Source organism: Chlamydotis macqueenii, chromosome 3 (genome assembly GCF_036417535.1).
Source record: "Chlamydotis macqueenii isolate bChlMac1 chromosome 3, bChlMac1.mat, whole genome shotgun sequence".
NCBI lineage: Eukaryota > Metazoa > Chordata > Aves > Otidiformes > Otididae > Chlamydotis > Chlamydotis macqueenii.
This window is the reverse complement of record NC_141558.1, coordinates 100,359,837-100,381,843: the sequence shown is the minus strand read 5'-3', so window position 1 is coordinate 100,381,843 and position 22,007 is coordinate 100,359,837. Positions and strand designations below refer to the sequence as shown.

Genomic DNA, 22,007 nt, shown 5'->3' with positions numbered 1-22,007 from the left:
TAAGCTTTTCCCAAACACAACTTATGATATGACATATTTTACCATATATAGTTGCCTTTTCTCACGGGTTTGATGAAAAGAAAGCATTGACAACAAAGACTTCAACACACACATAGGATAATCACACAAATGATAGTAAATAGATCTCGTACATCTGGTTTTCCTCTGATGTGAGCTCCTTCTGGCTTCAGGAGCAGGAAGATGATCAAGTTTGCAACCCACATCCAAACTGCATGGATGGTCTTGGCTCTATATTGCACTGAAAATTTGCAAGTGGTTTATTTTCCATTTCCCATCTGGAAGGCTAAGGCAGACAATAGCTGGCTTGCAAGATTTCCATGCAGATTGCTCCAAACCTCTCTATACTATTCCAGGCCCAAACATTGCTCTCATCCTAGTCCTGATAGCAGCAGCCAGCCAACAGCTGGTTTTGGTTACACCATTTAAAAATCAGTCAAATCCAGACCAATGAAGTTCACCTGATTTACAGCTGTCTCCATTACACTAGGCCCATTACACTAGGTTCAGTGCCCGCACACAGACCCTCCTGCCGAGCGCCCCACCTTACCTGGTGAAGGGATTCCACGCTTTGACCTCTCATTTTTATTAGCGTGACTTGCACCACAGACAGCGATTCCTGATTTGTAGCTGCAAAGGAGAAGAAGAAAGTGAAAAGCGTTGCAGGTTTGAGGTTTTGTGGGCTGGGGAAAAGGGAAGTTGTTCTCACAGGCCATGTTCAAGCAGTGCTATTCTATATACATCAGTAAGCACCCTTAATGCTCTGGGAGTTTTGTTCACAAGTACTCCTTTTTGCCCCTAAGGATCAATGTTTAAAAACTCTCAAGAAAACAGCTTCTCAGCAACTTGTCCCACATTCACCCATCTTGCTTTGCTATAAAGGCGGTACATCTTACGGCCAGATAGCTCCTGCGTGACCCCATTGCCTTGCATTCCCTGTATCGCAAGCCACAAAACTCTACCTATTAATTCCAGCGACTAGCCCCTTAATCTGTGGTTGAACCTCTTGGCTGTTTTGTGGTATACAAGATTTTAAAGCAAATTCTTTCACTACAACAGGTTTACCTCAGTTATCTTTTTGTCATTAACCGATTATAAATTTGGCAAATTTGTAAAAGACAGACCTTGAGGAGCACAGAGGAGAGCAGCACTGTATAATATAGGGTGCTAGCCTTTAACCTCTAGGTTAGATGACTTCAAATCCTGTTGCAGTGGGGCAGTAAGTAGCACTGGCAGGTGTTTGGAAGAAGATACAGCTTTCTTAGATCTGTCAGATTATGCCCGGCTTGCCAAACATATCTTCCTGTTGCTAGAGCCTAGAGAAAAGCACTGAGCAGTAGCAGAAAGCCATCTCACCTTGGCAGCTAGCAGCATCTAGAGGAAGAGATTCAACAGATTCTCCCACAGTAGCCTTCTCTAACTGGTCTCCCTCTAAAGGCTCATCTACAGGCACCTCCTCTGGCTCATCTACTGCCAGCTCAAGCTCTAGGAGGAAGAGAGCAGCAGGAGAAGGGTTAGCATTACGCTTCTGCTCCAAGCTGCTTCACATTCTCTTACTCCCCGTTCTCCTGCAGGAGAAGGCAAGAGCAAACTTAGAAGCTGCTCCGCATCTTTAAGCTCTTTACCATCGTCCTGAGAGTCGTCTTCAGCCCGCCCTTTGCTGCCACTGTCAATGCCAGAGCTACCGTAGCTGATGGTTGAGCTGCAGGATTTCTCTTTCCTGTGCACCCGGTCGATGCTGAAGGGCTCATCCACTGACATTTCCACTGACACCCGGTGCCTGGAGTCAGCCTCGATGCCCGACGTGTGAGAGCTGCTGTGACTGCCCGTGGACTGGCGCGAGAGACGGTTATCCCTCCGGCTGCCCCCGCTGCTCCCGCTGCCACGCGAGTTCTTATCGCATGGGTCCAGGTCCATGTCTAGTGTGTCACTGATATAGGACTCCCGGTAGCGCTTCTTCTCTGAGGAAGAAAGACAATAGAAACCAGTGGGAACTTTAAGCAAGACTGAAGGAAAGGTGGCAAAAATAATCAGTAAGTTCTGGGACTGGCACAACCCGACAATTAATAAACAAATACTGAAGCTACTGAATATTACAGAGATAGTTCTTTTTTAATTTTGTTTGCTCAAAAGATACTAGGATCCCCAGCTGGTTGTAAAAGAATTAGTCAGCCATACTTGCAGTAAACCCAGCATCTCCTGAATCAGAAGAGGCAGATTGAAGCAGTTATGATACAGAAAATAGTAGCTTCCAGAATGAAGGAAAGATCAAAAAAAGGGAATTACTTGGCTAAACTAAGTGGTCTGTCTTTAAAAACAGAGTGCATGGATTGTTTCTCAGAACAGTCACCAATGTGTGGAAACAGTTAAGAACAGGATCATCATGGCTGGCATTTATTAATGATTTATTAATTATTTCTCTCATGCCCTGTTACCTGAAGAGAGGTGTGCTGAAGGCAGTCAAGAAATCCATGGGACACTAGTTGACACAAAACAACCTAGGGCCTTTTGCCCACACATGTTTTATTAGTGACCTTTTGTACAGGTGACGTGTGGCACGTGCTACTGGTTGTGCCCACACAGCTCAAGGCCACTTCTGTAACCCCACTGAAGGGAAAGACAGAAATAACCAAGCTAGATGAGACCGAGGGTCACCTTGCACTGTACACCAATTCCACACAACCAGCAATCACCACTTCAGAGATGGATGTAAGCTCCTTAGAGTTAGTTGAGATGGGCAAAACAAAGAAGCAAGTTTCTTCCTGACTTCTCCCTGGAAGGAGTCAGCCTGCGTCCTCAGACAAGAGACCGAATACTGCTGGCTGACTTCTGCTGACCTTGAAGGTAATGATACAAGGCTTGCAAACCCCAGAGAAGACAGAAGTGTGAATACAGAATTCAGATAACAGCAGCCAGGAAAGAAGCAGATGAGGGGAAAAAGCATTCAGGAGAAGGCTAGAGGAAAGGGGACACAATCCTCCAAAAGAAGACGTATGCATTAAAAACAGTCACCGGGGAGAGGCAGGCTGAAAAGTTCTAGCAGATTCAGCTTGCAGAACTGGAAAATGGAAGGGGGCAAGCCGAGAGGTGATAAAATGACTGAAGTTTGCCTAGAAGAATTCCAGGGACTGTCAGAATTCAAATCACTGTTCCTACAGAGAGGGGACCCCATCAGAAAAGACAAATCTAGGAGTCCTGATCTGCTCTTAGGCTGTTTCTGGTACCTGCAACTCCTAGCTCTTAACTGTCAGACCCTATAGACTAAATTGTATGCAGTGTTTAGTAAAGGGCACTAAGATATTAAGACACAGGCTCACAACGTGTACTGCTGCTTGAACACAAGATGATCTTATTCCAATGGAAAGCTTTTTATTTGAAAGGACTTCCGCTCAGAAGTGTCTCTCAAATGTGCAGAACTTAGCAGCACAGAGGATCTCGTCTTACTCAAAGGGAGGTATTCCCCCTCTACTGCTTTCACACACACTTTCTGATCACAGTCTAGCAACATGGGAGCCACTTTCCAGCAACTGACTTGAAACAGATCTAACACCTCTATTTCTCTCACCGGCTTCCTGACAAGGCAGAAACACCATTAACTAGACAGAGAGCAGCCACTGTGAAGCAACAGCAGAGTATTAACATGCTGTACTCTTCCCCTTCCCAAGGCACTTGCTCTTCTGTCACGTACCTTCAGCCTCCTCCAGTTTTTGGATTTGCTTCAACACTGGCTGGATGTTCAGAAAAAGCCGATGGCTGTTGCTAAGGAGCTGCAGCAAGTGCCGTGACCTGAAGGGGCAACCCGTGTAGTAAACCAGTTTCCGTGCAGAGGGCAAACCGTCTGGCTGGATCTCAAATTTTTTCCCCTGCGTAAAGAGGAGAGATCCCATGGAAATGAACAAGAGCATGTTTTCAGCCACACAGCTACCAGAGATAGCTCAGCCTCATGCATACATACAAGTGACAGGGCTTGACATGAAAGAGCGGGCAAGCCGACAGCTTTGCCAGCTCCCAGGTTGGCAGCCCGCTGCCAGATGGCCTCCGTTCCGTCATACTCACCAGAAATGCCAGCTTCCCGATGTGCGACCAGGGAAAGTCGTAGAGGAGCTGGCGAACATGATTCACCTCCTGCAACACATCAAACTCAGAGTGACACAGGGACTGGCAGGTACAGGGTGGAGTCAGCGATGTGCAAAGAATTTGCAAACAACCAAGAATTTGAGATATGTGGAGCCTGGCGCTCGCAGGGGAAGCAGAGAAGCTGTGGTTGGGGGGAGGACAGGGGAGCTGGGCAGAGTTAATGCTACACCAGAAGGCTTTCACGGCAGTCTGTTACCTGATAGATGTGCATTCCTCTCAGGGTCAGGCCCAGGATAACTGTTGGGCGATCCTCTTTCTTATCCTAAAAGAACAGAAGAGCCTGGAGTCAAAGGTTAATCTACAAAGACCACACTCTTGTTCTGGCACCTACTGCAGGAGAGGTAGCAGGACTGCTCATCAGGCAGATGCCATCAGCTCATTTGGTTTTGTGTTTGTAAAGTGCACCTTGCCTTGTTGACCCCTGAAATATCTACACTTAAAATCCCCTCATGCTGAGTGTCTCAAGCATTTCACCAGCAAATGCCCTAGCTGCCCTGGACAGGGAATCCTGTAGCTTTGAGGGAATGGACAATTACTGCTCTCAGAGGTACCTTGTAACCTCTCATACTGCCACACGCTGTCTCTGCTATCCCCACGAACATGCACCAGTCTTGGTCTCCAGGTGACAAAGCCCAAACCAGAAGGGATGCCTGTCCCCTTCTCCTTGCCCTGACACTGCTGTTCCCATCCAGGGATTTGTTGTGCCTTAGGTGTCCCTTGGCTGGGAGAGAGCTAATCAATATCCAGAGTTACGAGGACTTTCCTTCTAACCTTTTGATCTCAATGGTGGGAGCAAGTGGTTTTAAATGTTTGTGGCTGGGTTAGAATATTGCCTTGTTTTTCCTCATGCTGTATCTTGGTATGACAGACTTGGTTTCTAATGAGATTCCTTTGCTTGAAGACCGAAAAAATATCATAAACTAGTTTTTTCAGTCTCTCCTGTCACGGCAGAGTTAGGGAGGGGAACACAAACTTTTCTTGCTAGGAGGAGCAGGAGGAAGAAAATTTGGGGGTAAAAATTTACAGGCTCACAGACCTCAAACTTTACATCAAAACTTCCTCTCCTCATCTGGCTTGTCAAGACGCAAGACTTATGCCATCACATTACCTCACTCTTTGCCCCTGGTACCATCCATGGCTCCAGTTTAAAGTCACTAAGAAATGCTTTCTGGCTCCTAAGGCCAAAAAGCTTTGTAAATCAGTATTGGTCTGGAGGAGATATACAAGGCTCATTGTTGTGTTTACTTTCAGACTTCTCCACCTCAGCAGCCATGAGGAGGGTGTAAGACAAAAGTGACTGCTTTTGAAATCTCAGGGCAGCCAGCACATGGACACCTTCACCTGGTACTCCTGTGTGCTTGATTGTGAGCTTTGTGACCCAGATGTCACCTCGGTGGAAGATATCTCATCTCGTGATGAGATAATCGTGTCACAAGGCAGGAAGAGCAGCACATTGTGCATCAGGCAACACATGAAGGAGTTAGCAATGCATAAAATGTAAGTTCAAGTCAGACAGGAATTTGGATGTTAAGAGCAACCAATTTCACAGCCCCATTGCTTTCAGATAGAAATTGTATCGTGTCCTGCCAGCTGGATTTCTTACGGCATTCAAGTGTAACCAACCCTCTTACAGGGTTAACAGCATTACCATTAACAGGATTAGAATCAAAACAGAGAGGACAGAGGAGAGGTAGGGGGAGCACCCATGGTTTTTGATGAAACTAAGCCTGGACTACAGACCAAACTGGAACTTATTTCCTCCAGAAAATGCATGTTTCTCCAGTAATGAGAGCTGTTAGATCTGGTCAGAGCATACAGATACCTCCCAGACATAATTCCCACTAACACAACCAACCAAGAAGTCTGACAAAGTGCAGTATCTCCGTTTGGAAAACGAGGTCTAAGCCATTCCTAATTGCATGAGCAGGTTTCACTCAAATGAGTGGAACAGAAAACTTTTCTTTAGTCCTATTTCTAGACCTGAACTCTCTTAGCATGTGAAAATGAAGTGCATTCTGTTTAAGCAGGCTTGGGTGAGGAGTCTAAGACTCAGGGACAATCCAGGAATCTAAAAACTGACGTACAGCTGAAAAAACACCAACCACTCTGACAGGGTTGGAGGGGAAAGAGGGTAAGAAAGTTGGGATGACTCAGTGTCACCTTCAGTTATTACATGGCATTTCTGTGAAAGCTGGCTGATCTCTTGTCACTATTTCAATGGACTGCAATAAAAAAACCTTCTCAGCGACTGCCCTGGTGCGAGTCTACTGACAGGCAGGGCCAAAAATGAAGTTTTGCCATTCCTGTGGCCAGTTTCTCAGCCAAGGAACAAAACTACATTCCAGCTATACCTGTACACTGGCAACAGATTTGTTTGTGGGGACAGGCCTCCTTGGCTGAACATTTTACACTTGTTTGGCCTCTCTGAATCAGAGGCAACGGTCCCTCAAATAAACAGAAAGTGAAAAATGCAATGGTGCACCCAATTAATGACGGGAAAGAAGTTCAAAATAAGCAGCTCTTTGTTTAACCTTCTGCAGCCTGTAGAAGTGGACGGGAACATCTTCCAGCAGACAGGACTCCTTAATGAACTTCAGCACCGCTTCCTTAGTGCTCAGCCCCTGCTGTTCTCGGTGCATCTCTGGAGCATGTTTCAAGATGTAGTCACTCCCCCTCTTCGCAATTATCTAAACCACAAGGAAAACAAACAGGTCAGCAACTCTTCAGCGATCCCAATGGGAGGCAGCTGTGATCAACAGCAAAGCAGAGACTGGAGGTGGAGGAGGTTCATACAGTCCCTTAAGATGTCAGTCCACGTTCAGCTCTACCTCCCTGGAGGATAAGCATTGAAAACAGCCCAGATGATACCGATGTCTCCAAACAGATGCTCCAAAATCAAAACAGACCAAGACTACAAAGATCGTGTCAGCTCTTTTCATTTTTAAGTACTGGAATTAGGTTTCCTAACTCTTGGCATCCATAAATGCTTATGGGCAGATAACAAACACTGCTCTGCATCCCAACACAATCAACAGCAACATCTCCAAACACTGCAGAAATGCTAAGTGGTCCTTTTAAGACCAGAAACTACACATTAGGCTTATTTAGCATTTCCATCCTCAAAGGAGCGGATAACACTATCTTAAGGTATTTTGTATCTGTCAGGAGTCGTTGGCAGGCACGTGGCATTACAAAAACCCACACTGGGCCTTTTGCTCTTGCCCTGCAAAGAGTGCCCAGTTCCCATGTTTGCCTACGTGCCCTCTCCCTAGAAGGCTACAGGGCAGCCCGGCCCCCTCCCATGCCAGACTGGCCCCTTTTGTGCTGCGAGCAGCAGTGACAGATAAGAGGGGTGTTGGCTGAATTCACTTCACAAAATCCCCCACCACTGGGGGCACTTAAAGCCAGATCCCACCAGGTACACAAGAACATCCTGCCAGGAACAACTTGCCTTGGCTCAAAATAACCAGACCCCATCACCACCCAGTTCCCACTTCCATTTTAAATTAAGTTCCTCATTTACTCTGCGCAGTAACACCTTTGCCCTCCTCTGCATGACCTTCCCATGAGGAAGGCTACGCTCGGTGGAGAACAACATCGATGCCACAAGCTGTGCAATGTCAGCAGAAAGAGACACGCCAGCTCCACAGTTCAAAGCCGGGCTGATCACCCTGGGGCAGCATCGCCTCTCCTCGCTAGCACAAGGCTGGGGCAGCCCTCGGCCAAATGATCTCAAGCATGTGCTGCTGGAGGAAGAGACTGTGTTGGAGGAAATCACTCAGTATCTCCCCACGGGAGCCCGAAGGCAGGGAGAGAAGCGTCCCCATGCCTGCCAGATTTTGCTCTTTGTAATGATGTAATAAATCACCCACATACTTGCGTGGGGTTGTGGCTCAGTGCAGGTGAGCCACGCTTTGCCTTGGCCTTTGCAATGTTTGCCAGATGAGCAATAGTCTGTGATAAGACTTTTAATTGCCCCAGAAATGGCACGCATGAGACTCACCTTGTCCAGCCCTTTGTTAGCTACCTCCTGCCAGGCACCCCATAGCAAGAAACAGCAAGAAGGCCCGTTGTCTGGGAGAAAGGCGCAATTCTGCCCAGCAAGGCAGGCAGGCTGGGACTTGTGTGGAAAGGAGACTACCAGCCTTGCCTCCCCAGTGCAACCCCTGCCAGGGTCCCCCAAAGCAGGGGACAGTGCCACTCTTCAGGGGAGACAAAACTCGCCTGGGAGAAAACAGCCAACTAGCAGAGGCATCTGGGCTTTTTGATAGCTACCCCAAGGCGTGGGCTGGGCTAGCATCTGCTGGCACAGAGAAGGGGGCTCCAGGACTAAATCAGATTGCAGAGGAGGGTCTGCCCAAGTCCCAGGGAACATCCTGCTACAGAAGCTGTTACAGTGCCATGTCTGTAACAAAGCCAGCTTCCCTTTCGATTTTTATGGACACTGAAGTGTTTATCAGCAGTTTTCTTGACATTTTACCTCTTGGCTTTCTAAGCTGTAAGTCGAGAAGGGCACAAGCGCATGTGCATATGCTTATAAACAAACATGCAAACCCATTTCCAGGCCCTTCCCTTTTCTCTTGCTGCAACTGAGAGAGAGATTAATGACAAAGCAAGCACCAGAGGCACTGCACAGCAGTACTGCCCCTTAAGGCTTCAGGTCTATCCATCCCAGAGGTAAGCATTACAGACATGGGAACAAACAAAGGGCAATGGACTTGGCTTCGCAGCTCTGAGGCTTTTTATAGACCTTTAGTTGTGCAGATCTTGCTGATGTATCATTGCAAACACACAACCCTTTAAGCCATAGAAGAACTAAACAAATACAGCCGCACTGTCAGAGTTATTTGTTTGACACCAACACATTCCCTCACACACACTGCCCACTGCACAGATGAGTGAGCCCAGGAGGAACAGACACCTACATCAAGTGGAAAGAGAGGAGATACCTCCTGAGGGAAATCAGGGTGACGCTTTACCACTCTGCCTGATCATTGCAGTGGGATTTGATAAAGTTGTGTGGCTGCAGTTAGGTACCACCTTGACACAGCTCCTGCTGCATGAGCAATTTGTTGACAGAAAGATCCTCCCAAACTTACCCATTGTGGGAAATAAGCCTGAGGTTCAAAATATTTGCCAGTATGGACCTTCTCCCTGTAGTTGCCCAAGTCTGCCTGTAAGCTGTAGGCAGCCAGCAAGAAGTAGATTTCTTCTTTGTGATTGCACCGAGACATAAGTACTTGCTCTTTGAGATGGCAGTAGTAGAGCTGTCGTGCCACCTTATCACTGCAAGACACAAAGGCAAATTTACTTGAAGAAAAGAAAGTTCAGGCCCAGATAAAGCCCCTCAAATGTATCTTCCTTCTGAGAGGAGGGATTAAACTTTGACATCCCTGCTGTGTGCCAATGCCACCCTGATATAGTTATGTGCGCATAGGGAGCACGAAGCCAAGATCAAGGTCTTCTCCCACTAAGTGTTGTACAAACATGAGATATGATAGCATCTGTCTTGAGGAACATGATATGGAAGAAGTTAAGGCAGAAGGTAGATGAAAGAAAAATCTGTTTTGGAGACTGACTGCATCAAGCACTTCTGTTTCTCTGGAAAGCCTGTAGCAGTCAGGAGAGTCAACTCCCTTGAATCCCAGTCCTGTTTCTTGCACACCTGTCCTCCTTTCCCCTCTAAACCTGGCACTGCTTTTTCATTTCACCTTGCCTTAGGCTCAAGGTACTTTTCAACAGCTAGTTCTCTGCAAGGTAGATCAAAAGGCACAGGAGCCTTGGGCTTGTTTTTGTCTTCTTCCTCAAGCTGCTAAACAGGGATAGTCTGATAAGGCATAACCACCACGAAGCATTGATAACCCACACATCTCCAGCTGCAAGAGCTCAAGGGAAGCAGTCTGCTGATGTGTACATGTAGATGAGGTGCTGGACACCACAATCTGCTCATAACAGTGTGTGGACAGTTTGAAAGGGCCATGTAACTACCTCTGCATGGCTCCACAAACCTCTCCCATTAAATTACTAGTGCAAGAGAAAGTTTTCTTGCGATGCTAAAGGATATTTACATCAGGGGTGGGAGAATGATATGCAATCTCCCAGGTACCTGAAAGCAAAACTAAATAAAAAACACTGAACAGCCAAACAGACTCCAGATGAAAGACTCCCCTGTATCCAAAGTGAAACACTATGGAGAGAGAGGAGAAAGAAAAAAAAAAAAAAAGCACCAAGCTTTGTTCAAGACAAGAACAAACGCTGAAAATTTGGTAAAGATTTTAATCCACTCGAATGATCCCGGCTCTTGGCTTGCCCTGGAGTCACAGTCACGCCAGAAGTGCTGATGCAAATTAACTCTGGCAGTTGTTCATTTTTAACTACCTCATCCTTTGTTCCGTACCATGGGCGAGGGCGGTGGTGTTTTGAGTGCAGCCCATACTCCCTGTGAATGGACTACACTCAAATGCAAAACTAACTTATGAAGTAATTTCTTTTGTCCATTTACAAAAGTTTCCAGGAGCAGACTGCACAGAGCACTGCTCAGATACAAAAAAACAGAACCAAAATTATGGAGCAAGTGTTCTGGAGTATAAACAGCTACTTTTGGTATATTCATCTGATGCTTTCCATACAACCAGAAGACACAAGTAAAAGAGTGTTAATTGTATTTTGATACTGCTGTCATTCAACCTGCTCTCTAAACACAGCTGGAAAAGCAGTCACAGTTTTCCTAAGAATAAGAAGTATGATTCAGGGGGAAAACATTCACGGCTTGGTGAGGAAGTCTGTGAAGGTTTAAAAAAAAAAAAAAAAAAATTCAAGTGGATTTTTAAAGCTTATTTTTGCGAGCTCACAGAGATGAGCTTAACAAAGAAACGTTATTTTTCTTGGCTTTCAAGAACACAGTGAATAATCCAAAACACAGTAACTACCACAGAAGGGAACTTACCTTATTACTCTTCCATTTTCTACGTAGTATTGTACTCGAAAGAATGCAACAAAAGGAGGGCTGAATTTCTCTGTTCCCTACAGCAGAGGCAGAAGATATGTTAAATAACATTCAGTATCCAAAATCCCTGTTACCCCATCTGGTAACATTCTCTTCTCCCAGGCTCGCTCCCCATACTGCTTTTCCTTTTCTACTCTTAGCAAGTTTTTAGGGGGATCTGTCTTGAAGGCTGACAACAATGAAGCATCATCAAATATTTAGACAGGCTGAACAGCAAAACATCTTAGTGAGGTTTTGGATGGCAGGGGGGGGATGAGCAGGTATAAAAGAGCCCAGCCTGGCCCAGAGTTACCCAGCTCAGCACCTGGCAGCGCGGCAGACGTGTTAGTGCTGAACGCAGCGGGTTTAGCACGGCCTCCCTCAAAGCACCAGGCAAGGCCGCAGGGCAGCGTGCCAAGCTGGCACCGCGGCGGCGTTTCCAGGGCACTCCTAGGAGTAACCAGCTATCTCTGCGCCTCACCGCATCACTCAGCGGGGATGCACACGCTGCTGCGGTCAGCATTTACTGTCCCAGGCTGAGGTGCACGAGCCTGACATTAACTCCTCGCCTCTTGTTTGGCAGGGCTAATGTTTACTCACACCTTCCTGCAGCAACAGACCAAAAGGAGACATTGATGTCTGCTTCACACTGAAGACATCTGTTAGAAGAAAGCCAGCAAGAGTTCTGCTGGTTTTTGTAACTACAGCCTACCTTTCAGACTTACAGGCTTGTTGAAACAGGAGGGGAAAAAAAAAGAAGAAAGAATAAGAAAAGGAACATCTTATCTTACTAGCTCATTCTCTCATCTTTCCTACTTTGACACTTGCTTCTTTAATGTTCATACAGGTAACTTTGCTCACAAGTGCAGTTTCAAGGCTTTACTGGTCAGACCCATCTCACTTGGACAAGGTTCATGGCATGCTGTGCACATCTGACGCAGACAGCAACTTCTTGATCATCATGCAAATATTTACATTTTATTTCTGGAACTTGTTCATAGCCACTCTGTTTTATCAGCTGGGCTGGGCTTTCCACCTGAAACCTCTTCATAGGAATGAAATCCCTGTCTGCTAACCCAGTCTCATAGCCTAACTCCTCTCAGACTTCAGTACTGCCAATGGCAACTCATTGAGCCTTTTATGATTCACCTCACACCAGAGATTTGACACTTATCCTGACTTTAAAAGTGTTGCAAGAATTCAGCCTCAAAGTAACCACAAAACATACCCCATCCCGAGGTGACCAGAAACACTTGCCTTGGGAAATCCTCACTGGCTGGACAGGCAGCCCTCCACAGGACTGGCAGCTGTCTTTGAAGTAACCCGCACTTGTTTGGGAAAAGCAAAATATGGGACAAGAGAGATCCCTGAACCTCACTAGTCATCTGCAAACTTCTCTAAGCAGCAGAAACTGCAAGCGTGCCTACTCTGCAAAAGAAAACCCTTAAGGAAGGTGGGAAAAGTCATAATGAGCTAATTAAGATATCTAAATGTAATTGCATACTACACTTTGTTCTAGACTGCAGCTCCTCTAATAATGACACACACAAACAGGCATTGTCATGTCTGAATGACCGGCACTAAACAATTACATAGGCTTGTCTTTGTTGCACATAGCTTCTCCTTCCCTTGACAGGGCTGGCTAGCCTTAAAGAACTAAGACTCTGAAAGAACAAAATATCCTTCCGCTCGCTCCGCTGTCCTTTTACATGTACTCTGAAGAGTCACAGCTCCAGCCCTCTCCCTCATATCAAGTTCAAGTCACAAAAGGTCGTTTTAGGCTGTTTTGCTTAAGGGTAATGATGAGGTCTCCAAACTCTTCACAAGCTTAGCTAAGTTCAAAAGAAAAACTGACCAACTGACCTGCTCCGCTCCTGCAGCAGCTAAGCAGCAACCACTTGGCTGCTATTATTCAGGCAAAGTTGAGTAAGGGGCTGATTTAATCTTTTAATTAATTGTACAACCATGCACAAGTCACTGCATCTTGATACTGAACAGCATTCTGTAGACCACCTTCAAGAAATGCTTTATGGACCTTAGTTTAAGAGCTTTCATTTTACTAAGCAGGCCAATACCAAAGCAGCAGCCTCTGAAATTAAACATGTCTTACTTTGGTGGTCTCTTTCTTCCATTCCTTTGAAAAGTATTTGCTAAGCTTCTGCTCCAGGTCTATAAAAACATATTCATTATCTGGAAGACAAGAGGGAAAAGCATTTAACGTTAAAGAATTAGAAATTCTTATTCATTAAGTACTTACATGACTATACAAGTTATTTCCAAGCAATATACTTTAAAACAAAACTGACCAGGGAAGACACAGGGCAGAGAAAAGACAGGGAAATGAGTCTCTTAAGTACGTGTTCTACTCCAGACAGTATGGAAGGAAGGTCAGCTATGCCTTGATTCAAGAGATGCCGAGCTACAGTTTTCCAAACATATTATCCAGAAATGCAGAATTCTTACTTTATAAGCAAGAAGCCAGTTAGAGAAGGAAAATACCATCTTACCAAGCTAACTGCACTGTCAGTTTAGCAGATTAATTTTTTTTTTAATTATTATTAAACAAGCAAGCCCTACCCAAACTTCCAATATGCCATCATGTAGCATCATGGTCCAACATGGCATAAGCAAGTGGACAGAGTCAGGTATATGACAGGTTCCATCCTCTACATGTTAATGGAATCTTCTGAAATGGTAAGAAGGAAGAGGACCAAACCCAAACGGCCTCCTCAGAAGGTCTGGCATCTCCTGCCTACACCCAACTCCTTTCATAGAGCAAAAACATGAATGAAAGGAAGGGAAAACTGGCCTGCCTCAAAGGACCAGGACTTGCTCTCCACCCAGGTGGAGGACAGCCTAAGCAGCAAGCACATTGTCTTGAAAGAGCTCTGTGCCGCTTTCAAAGCCAATGTTTTGTTAACACTGCTTACCAATTATCAAATCCAAACACCTCAACCAGTGAAAGATTTTTCCCTGAGCCTTCTCAAGTCTCTTAGAAAAAAAAAAAAAAAAAAGACCTGATAGGTGTTTCAGGCTTCAGCAGCAATGCCAGCTGAGCACATTCACCTGAGTAGTCCCTCTACTCTTTGGTCTTGCACAGGAAAGTGTTTTGACAGGTGACATAAGTGCCAAGTTGAAGAGCTTGTTCCTTAGACATGAAAGGAGTAGGAAAAAAAGTGGTGAGGGAAAAAGGAAAAAAAAAAAAAAGCCCTTCACAAAACAACCTTCTGCCCCTGAAGACCAGCCTGAACTTCCAAGCTTTGGCTTTTGCTTCCTGATGCCAAACAAAAAAAAAAAAAAAAAAAAAAAAAAAAAAAAGAGGAGAACAGAGGTGATTTTTTTCTAATGGTGATTTACAACCAAATGAGAGCCTGCACTTGTGTCTGTACAGCAGATGAAGGACTGGTAGAGGCCAGCATTAGAGCAGGTATTCAAGGGGGCTCTCGGCTACCTCGTCGCCATCCTCCCAGAGCATTCCAGCTCCTTACAGAGGCTGATACAGCAAATAGCTTCTCTCCAAGCTTTTAAAAAACAAGCAATCAAAACAACCCCCCATCGCCATCTCCTTCATCTCCTACCTCAAATGAGAGAAACCACACCTGCTGCTAGCCAGAATTGGTCCACACACCACACTAACAGGAAGCCTTATGTAAAATACCAGTACCACTGGACGCAAATAAAGAGGACAATCCCAAAAAAGTCTTGTTTCCATGTCTGTGGTCTTTCCTGCATTGCACTGATTGCAGCTGTAATTTTAATATAATTACACTGCTGTTTACCTTGTTGCTTGACATGTCACATACATATACAACATAGTATTTAACAGCACCGTTGAAATTGCTGTACAGAGATCCTGAAAATTTTAGTGGTGAGAATTACAGTGCTGTAGCACTTCAGTGTAAAGAAGTTATTTTGCTATTTTGACAAGGAGAGGAAGAGGTTTTAGCACCACAGAGACTGTATCTTGTACCTGCCTCTTCACTTATGCCAGCAAGACAGGGCGGCTGGGGGGCTACCCTGGCCCCAACCCTTGCTTCTCCAAGTCCATTAAGATCAGGTAGTGCTGCCCTGAAAAGGCTGACAGAAATCCCAGTCAGTGAGAGCAATGGGTTTGGTCCGTCTCTTGGAGTTCTCTCTGTTCTTTGTCAGCTGCCAAGCTGATAAGCATCTCTCTGTAAAGCTTTTCTTAAAAAGTTAAGAAAGCTAACTTAGGAAAAGCTTAAAAAGCTCATTTAGGAAGGAATTGCACAGCAAGAGACAGGAGTGGGATAACACAAGCAAGATACTCAGTCTCTCTCCGGGCTTCAGCAGTCCCAGGGCAGGAGATTTGCTCCACTACAGGCTCCCACAGTGGTACTGGGGCTGCTCCTGAGGGCACAGCGGTGTTGGGCAAAGTCGGTATGGGTTCGGCCAGCACCACAGTGCTTAGCTGCCATCTTGTAAAGAGGGTAGGAAACCCGCATGGCTGTAACAAGCTGTGGGGTCAGTTTTCCCTTCTCACTCAGGAACCATCCCATGCTCAGAGGTGTTTAGGGAAACACGTGAATTATTCCTCAGCGGCGAGGGAAAGATGGCAACAGCAAGTGTAGTGACATGTCCTGAGCCATCCCATCACACACAGATACCGGGACAGAAAGGGGAAAAAGGATGACAGAGCAGTTCCACTGTAGTAAAGCCATTTGTTACCCACACCCCACAGCCCCTATTTACCTCTGTCGTGTTAATTAGGATAGAGAGATGATTCTGGGAGGGCCTAGATGCCAAGCCTGAGGACTCCAGGTCATTATCATGCTTATTGAAAGGTGCACATAAACTCCAAGAATAAGCCAGGCTGAAGGAGGAGGACACCCCGATGTACCAGCTCTCCCGGTGGGGGTCCTGCTCCTCCTCAGCCCAGCCCAGCATCCTCCCGTCCTCCCTCCCCTGCAAGAATGCAGTGCTGCATTCCTGCCTTAATGAAGTTAATATTGCTGGAATGTCAACCTGCAGTATAAGCCTCCATCTACAAAAACAAAGAGATATTTCCCTCCCCAGCCCTATATGGGTTGTGAGGTTTTTTTCCTTAAACTGGATTAGCGGGAAAACCTAGAGATCTTTTGCCAGATGCTGAAACTGTCTCTGGTTTGAAAACAAGCATCTCTTACAGAGATAAGGGCACCAAATTGCAGCACCTCAGAGCAGTGCTGTAAAGGACAGTGTAGAAATGCGTAAAGTGTCGCCTTTCCAGGGAAGTACATGTCTGATCCAAACAGGGCTGGATATCAGCAGGTACAAACTGTCGTTGCTCCACTGGCTTCAGCTGAAGGAGAGCAGCTGAAAGGTACTAAGAGGCTGGCTTAGAGGCACACGCATGCAAAATACCCCCACATCCACCAGCAGCTACTGACCCTGCGCTCCTGAATCTTGTCTCAGCACTGGCAGTGAGCTTAAAAATATATCGTATCAGCTTCTCTAAAAAGATTCCCTCATGTATCTGTGTACAGACACCACATCTGGCACAACACACCACTGCACTGCAACCCCAAGAAACGAATCTAGTTTGCGGTAATGCAATTTACACATTTCTCCCAATTTCAGCTTTTAAGCTTTTTTTTTTTTTCCCCAAATGAAACGGCAAGTTTGTGCTGTAAAAACTTCACTTCAAATTAAGCAGTCACCAGAAATGCAAACATTCAAGTGCTCCTACCCTGCAAAATTAGCTTGGCATATTTACATATTTAAGCAAATATAGGACACACATTGTTGCAAAAAAGAAATAATGGGCCAGGTCTCTAATCAAAAAAAGAGTGACACAGTTCCAGTGAGTGATGCAGATTTACAATAGGCATTATTAACACTGCAGGGAAAACAGGAATAGAAAATGATGGCTGTAATACAGGGTCAAATTAGTTCTGAGTCACTGTTACTCTAAAAGCCATTATTCTGCATTAACCAGTGCCTCCCCATTTCATTTTTTACAAAAGGTAAGCTCCTTGCAGAAAAGGTAAGTAATGGTGAATGCCAATAACCTGTTCCCCTCCTGCGCCCACTTTGGGCTAGCAGCACTGAGAAATTCCAAGAGGCAAGTCCTGTCCTATCAAGAGGCAGAGCTCTGGCTCCGCTGGCAGCCAGGAAAGTCCCATTAACTCCTTTGGTTGAGTCAAGCATATTTTAATATTATAACTATTCGGACAGTCCAAAAGATTAGGATTCAAATAAAATATGAATTAGGGCAAAGCCAAACTTCCACATAGCAAGCATTTTCTGCCTTAAAGAGAAGAGGAAAAAACTTGTCCTTGGCTATAGCACTTAATTTCTCCCAGATGCTGTAAGAAGCCTTGTTGGAACACGACTATTTCCCTTGAGAGGCAACAGGAAAGAGACTGGGAGTAGAAGAGAGGGATGCTGGGCTTAGGGGAGAGCTAAAGCTTGAAAAAATCCAACGCTTAAACATACCTGACTACGCATGCCATAGAGCTCATGTAACCTGCTTAGCTTCCCTGAATATCAGTATGGCTTTTTTTGTTTGTTTGTTTATTGAAGAAGAGAAGGCTACACAGGCTTTTTGCCTGTGCTGTTCTCCAGGCTTCCAAGTGCTGGTGTCTTGGGAACATCAAGAAGCAATTCATAAAGGAAATGCAACTATCCAAGCAGATATTTGAGGAAGGAGAAGCTGAAGCATGGATAGTGGGAAAGGACTGGCATGTAGAAATTATCTAAGGGTGTTTTGGAGAACTTCTATTGTCACCTGTCTTCTTAAGAGACCCTTTGTTGAAACAGATAGCCACATAATATAGAAATAACATTGTAGCATATTCCATCCATGAATCACAGAATGGTTAGGGTTGGAAGGGATCTTTAAAGGCCATCTAGTCCAACCCCCCTGCAAGGAGCAGGGACATCTCCAACCAGATCAGGTTGCTCAGAGCCCCGTCCAGCCTGGCCTTGAACGTTTCCAGGGATGGGGCCTCCACCACCTCTCCGGGCAACCTGTGCCAGTGTTCCACCACCTCCAGTGTAAAAAATTTCTTCCTTATATCAAGTCTAAATCTACCTCCCTCTATTTTAAAACCATTACCCCATGTCCTATCACAACAGGTCCTGCTAAAAAGCTTCTCCCATCTTTCTTATAACCCCCCTTTAAGTTCTGAAAAGTGACAATAAGGTCTCCCTGGAGCCTTCTCTTCTCCAGGCTGAACTTCAGTACTGGAAGATACACAGACACAGAAGAGTTAACTGGAGACAGAGTGGTCTTGGCAGAGTTAATCACCAAGCTCCTTGGCTAAGCAGGAAAGTAAGGAGGACTGGGAGGCATGGGTCTGGCATGGTGAGCAGCCATAGCTGTAACAACTGAACAATGATCTTCAAGGCAGGGGAGCCAAAGCAAAAGCATTTGGCTTTGTTAGAAAGCCAACCTGACTAACTGGTAAGACACACAGAGATGGTGGCAAGGTGTAGGAGCTGCAGGCTTGCTCCTTCCCCAATGAAGGCTTCCATCTGCTTGGGTCATGCAAGTTTTACTCCTAGAAAGGAGAAGCTCAAGATTCAGGATCGCAGGGATCCGGGTTATAACAACAAAGGAGGCCTGGCTGTTCTTTGTCTGCTGACAATCAGTTTTGGTTTAGAAGATCGAACTGTATCACTGCATACACTTTCTGATAACAAGAGGGAAATCTCCCACAGGGCACTAGATAAGGTTGACCCGGCAGGAGCGGCTGCAATGTAAGACCCGGCTGCTGAAGCCTATGGAGCCAGCTTGAACCTGGCAGGGTTGCAAGGTCTTTCACCGAGTAAACTACAAGGAAAAAAAAGCACTTCAGCAGCAGCAGAACACAAGGTATAGCCTGCTCAATGATCTGTGACAAAACTAGAAGAGCAACATGTCCCAAGCTTTGTGCCAGTGCGGCTTCCCAGTAATACACACTCTTTAAGAAACTTAAGTTTTAAAGAAGTTGTTGATCACTTATAGATGCAAGCTTTTTCCCCCCCTAAATACAATTGGCTGAAGTGGTTTTCATCTTGAGAATAAAAAAAACTCAAGAACAAAAGGGGTGAAAAATTCTGTCCTGCCACCATTCCTGTTACATTAAGTGCTGAAGCTTGTCCTCGACATCTGCAACAGTCAGAAGTGAAGGCAACGAATGCTGGAAGACACGCTCCAAGACCTACAGCTTAAATCTCACAGCATTCATGGCTTGCAGTTTGCATGGTGCTTAGTCGTACTGTTTTCATTTTTGCCACACTTAGGGGTTAAATTTCTGTTTATGATTAAGAAGCCCAACCTCTCCCTCTCACACACATACTTACTATAAGAGCAGCTGAGCATTAGTCTATCTGTACAGTGTCTGCAGGTCAAATGGGCTCCTAATCCAGATAATCCACCCAGTGTGATTGGTTACAGTGCTGTAGAAGTCCCTGAATTTTCATTCTCTTGCCACTGCTGACAGTCAGGGTTTTGTTGACAAATTAGTAGCAAGGTATTGGATGCAGGTAGATTAGAATACCTTGTTCTGCATGTGGCAGCATCAGACTGCCAAAAAGAAATACACATTAAGAAACTGGGAAATACACCCTTATTAAAACAGGGCAGTTGCTTCTTAGAAAAAAATGACATCTCAGAGCTGCAGCACAGATTAGTGAAAGCACAATGCAGAAGAAGAATACTTTGGTCTGAAACACAGAGGCTTCCTCTCCAGTTTTTGGACATCTAACCTACCTTGCCTCGCCTTCCCTTCGCAGCCTCTGCAGGACATACACCAGCTTGCCGCCTGGCCAAGGAAGCCGACTTAAGTACCCACAAGACAACCCCGGGCAATGCAAAACTCACCCAGGCCTCCCCACAACCTGACTGGAGTGCTTCCTTTTCTTGAGATGATAGCTTGCAGTGAGACCAAAAATCCACAAAAAGCAGGCAATGCCATAAAGCTACTTCCAGACACCAGAGATGGAGAGTGCTATGTTTGCAAGAGAAGCAAGACCTCACTTACCACTGGCAGCACGAGAGATGATCACCAGTTTGTTGGCCAAAACAAAGTGCAGGAAAAATCAAGTTGAGGAACAGAAAACAAAAGATTTCCTTTGCTACAGCTCTACAATAATAAACCGGTAGCTATTTTAAAAACAAAACCCCCAAAACCCACCCCACAGGACTCCAGTTTGCAGCTTACTGGACTTTCACAGACTAAAGGTAGGGACCAGAGGAAGCAACAACAAACCGACCAGGTTTGCTCCCTCTCTGGAGAGCTGGCTGCTGCCTTCCCGGTGGCTGTAGGCATTCAGGCTGAGCAGCTCACCACTGACACTTTTCTGTTGTCTAGCCCCAGCAGTGCCTTAAACAGAGGCACAAACAAAACCAAATCTCCTCCTCATCCAAAATCCTGATGCCTGCCTGAGTGGTGGAGGGAGATGGCTGTCTGGAGGAGTGGGGTGAGCACGCAGAGCCTTCAATTAAGCAGCTTTACAAACTGAGCCACAGCAAGCAGAAGTGAGGAATAGTCAGGAAAATAAAACAAAAAAGAGAGGTTAATTGAGGCTACTGGGCTTCTGCAACTCTTTTCCTTGATATTTTTCTAAGAGCTTTGCAAAGAATAAGCTTCTCTAAAAAGGAAGAGTGTTTTTGTGAAGTGACAAGAAGATTGTTTATGCTTAAAGCTATTGGCAATATCCAATCGCTTTAGACATAGACAATGGGGTAGATATACTGCATTTCCAACAGGCTGAGAGGCGTCTGCCACAACAGAGTATTTTGGAGCCAGAGGCCCTGTGCTTGACAAGAACTGCTCCACGCAAAAAGTGGGAGGGAAAGAAAGAGCAGGGTATAGAAAATATGAAACAAGAAAGATATAAAGGGGAAAAAAGTTAAAGAAACACCAGGAGAACAGGAGAAGAGTATCTAATTTAAATAAAATGGGAATTAAATTACCCTGTCTTACAGGGGAGGACTGGAGCTCGAATTTCACCTGACGTCCCACAAGTGGAATACGCAAGAACTGGTGCTATAAAAAGGCTGCAGAGGGGGGACTCACAGGAACACAATCGATTTGTGGAAAACGGTAAGAGCATTCAGGTCCTCCTCACATAAAAATACCTGCGCTGGTTTAAACGCACAGATATATTTGTTAGCTACTGGTTTAGTTACGCTGATGGAATCTCTTGGAGACTCTACAAACCTTACAGAGATAAGCAGCTTACTCCAGTCTTAATTTGAGTGTTAGGCTCAATAAAGCAAACGTTCTTAGAGAATGACAGCAGAAAGGAAATGAGACAAGTAATCTTAAAATAAACTAATTTATCGTACATACTCATAAGGCAAAAGAAACCTTATTGAGAAGGATTCATAAAAGACATGAAACAATATCTAGAGTTGCAGCAGTAAATAACACACTTGAGAAAATTTTGGAGGGAAGATGACTCTTTTCCATGCTTTTGGAAATGTGGGGAGGCAGGATAAGGAGGACAACAGATCCATTTCTAATTAGCAAGAGCTAGCGGGGGGTGTGTGTGTGCCAATGTACACACCATCCTAGAAATGTAATATCTCCTATCAGTTTGCTCCCTTAAGGCATCATCTTACACCGTTCCCTGGTCAGTACTAAGCTGTATGACCAAGCAGACTGGACTTCAACTCACAGACTAAGAAGTTTTGTATTTCCCATGCGATATTTCCAAACCCAGTGTCCCCCACATATGCATTTAGTCTCCTCAAATCATTTGAGCTTCCTCCCCCTGGTGTCGCATTCTTCGCGTGTGACTTCAGAAGATGAGTAACACTTTCAGCCCCAAAGTCCTTTCAAAATTCACCTCCTGTTCAACTACTGACAGTTTTGAATTCAGTGACAAATACGTTAGCTAGCAACTCTACTACAGGAGAGAAAGAAAACCCCACAAA

General features: G+C 45.3%; 1 protein-coding gene across 1 annotated transcript in view; it reads right to left on the bottom strand.

The window, feature by feature from the left end:
• FRMD1 (FERM domain containing 1) overlaps window positions 1–22,007 on the bottom strand; it is a 44,114-nt gene that overhangs the window by 4,973 nt on the left and 17,134 nt on the right. Inside the window, exons 4-13 of the mRNA XM_086744032.1 lie at window positions 13,251–13,330; window positions 11,102–11,178; window positions 9,255–9,441; window positions 6,687–6,842; window positions 4,352–4,417; window positions 4,075–4,143; window positions 3,707–3,881; window positions 1,644–1,979; window positions 1,375–1,503; window positions 569–648 (exon numbers count right to left, since the gene is read on the bottom strand). Coding sequence (XP_086600158.1) covers window positions 569–648; window positions 1,375–1,503; window positions 1,644–1,979; window positions 3,707–3,881; window positions 4,075–4,143; window positions 4,352–4,417; window positions 6,687–6,842; window positions 9,255–9,441; window positions 11,102–11,178; window positions 13,251–13,330 — 1,355 coding nt within the window. The remainder of the gene's footprint in view (window positions 1–568; window positions 649–1,374; window positions 1,504–1,643; window positions 1,980–3,706; window positions 3,882–4,074; window positions 4,144–4,351; window positions 4,418–6,686; window positions 6,843–9,254; window positions 9,442–11,101; window positions 11,179–13,250; window positions 13,331–22,007) is intronic.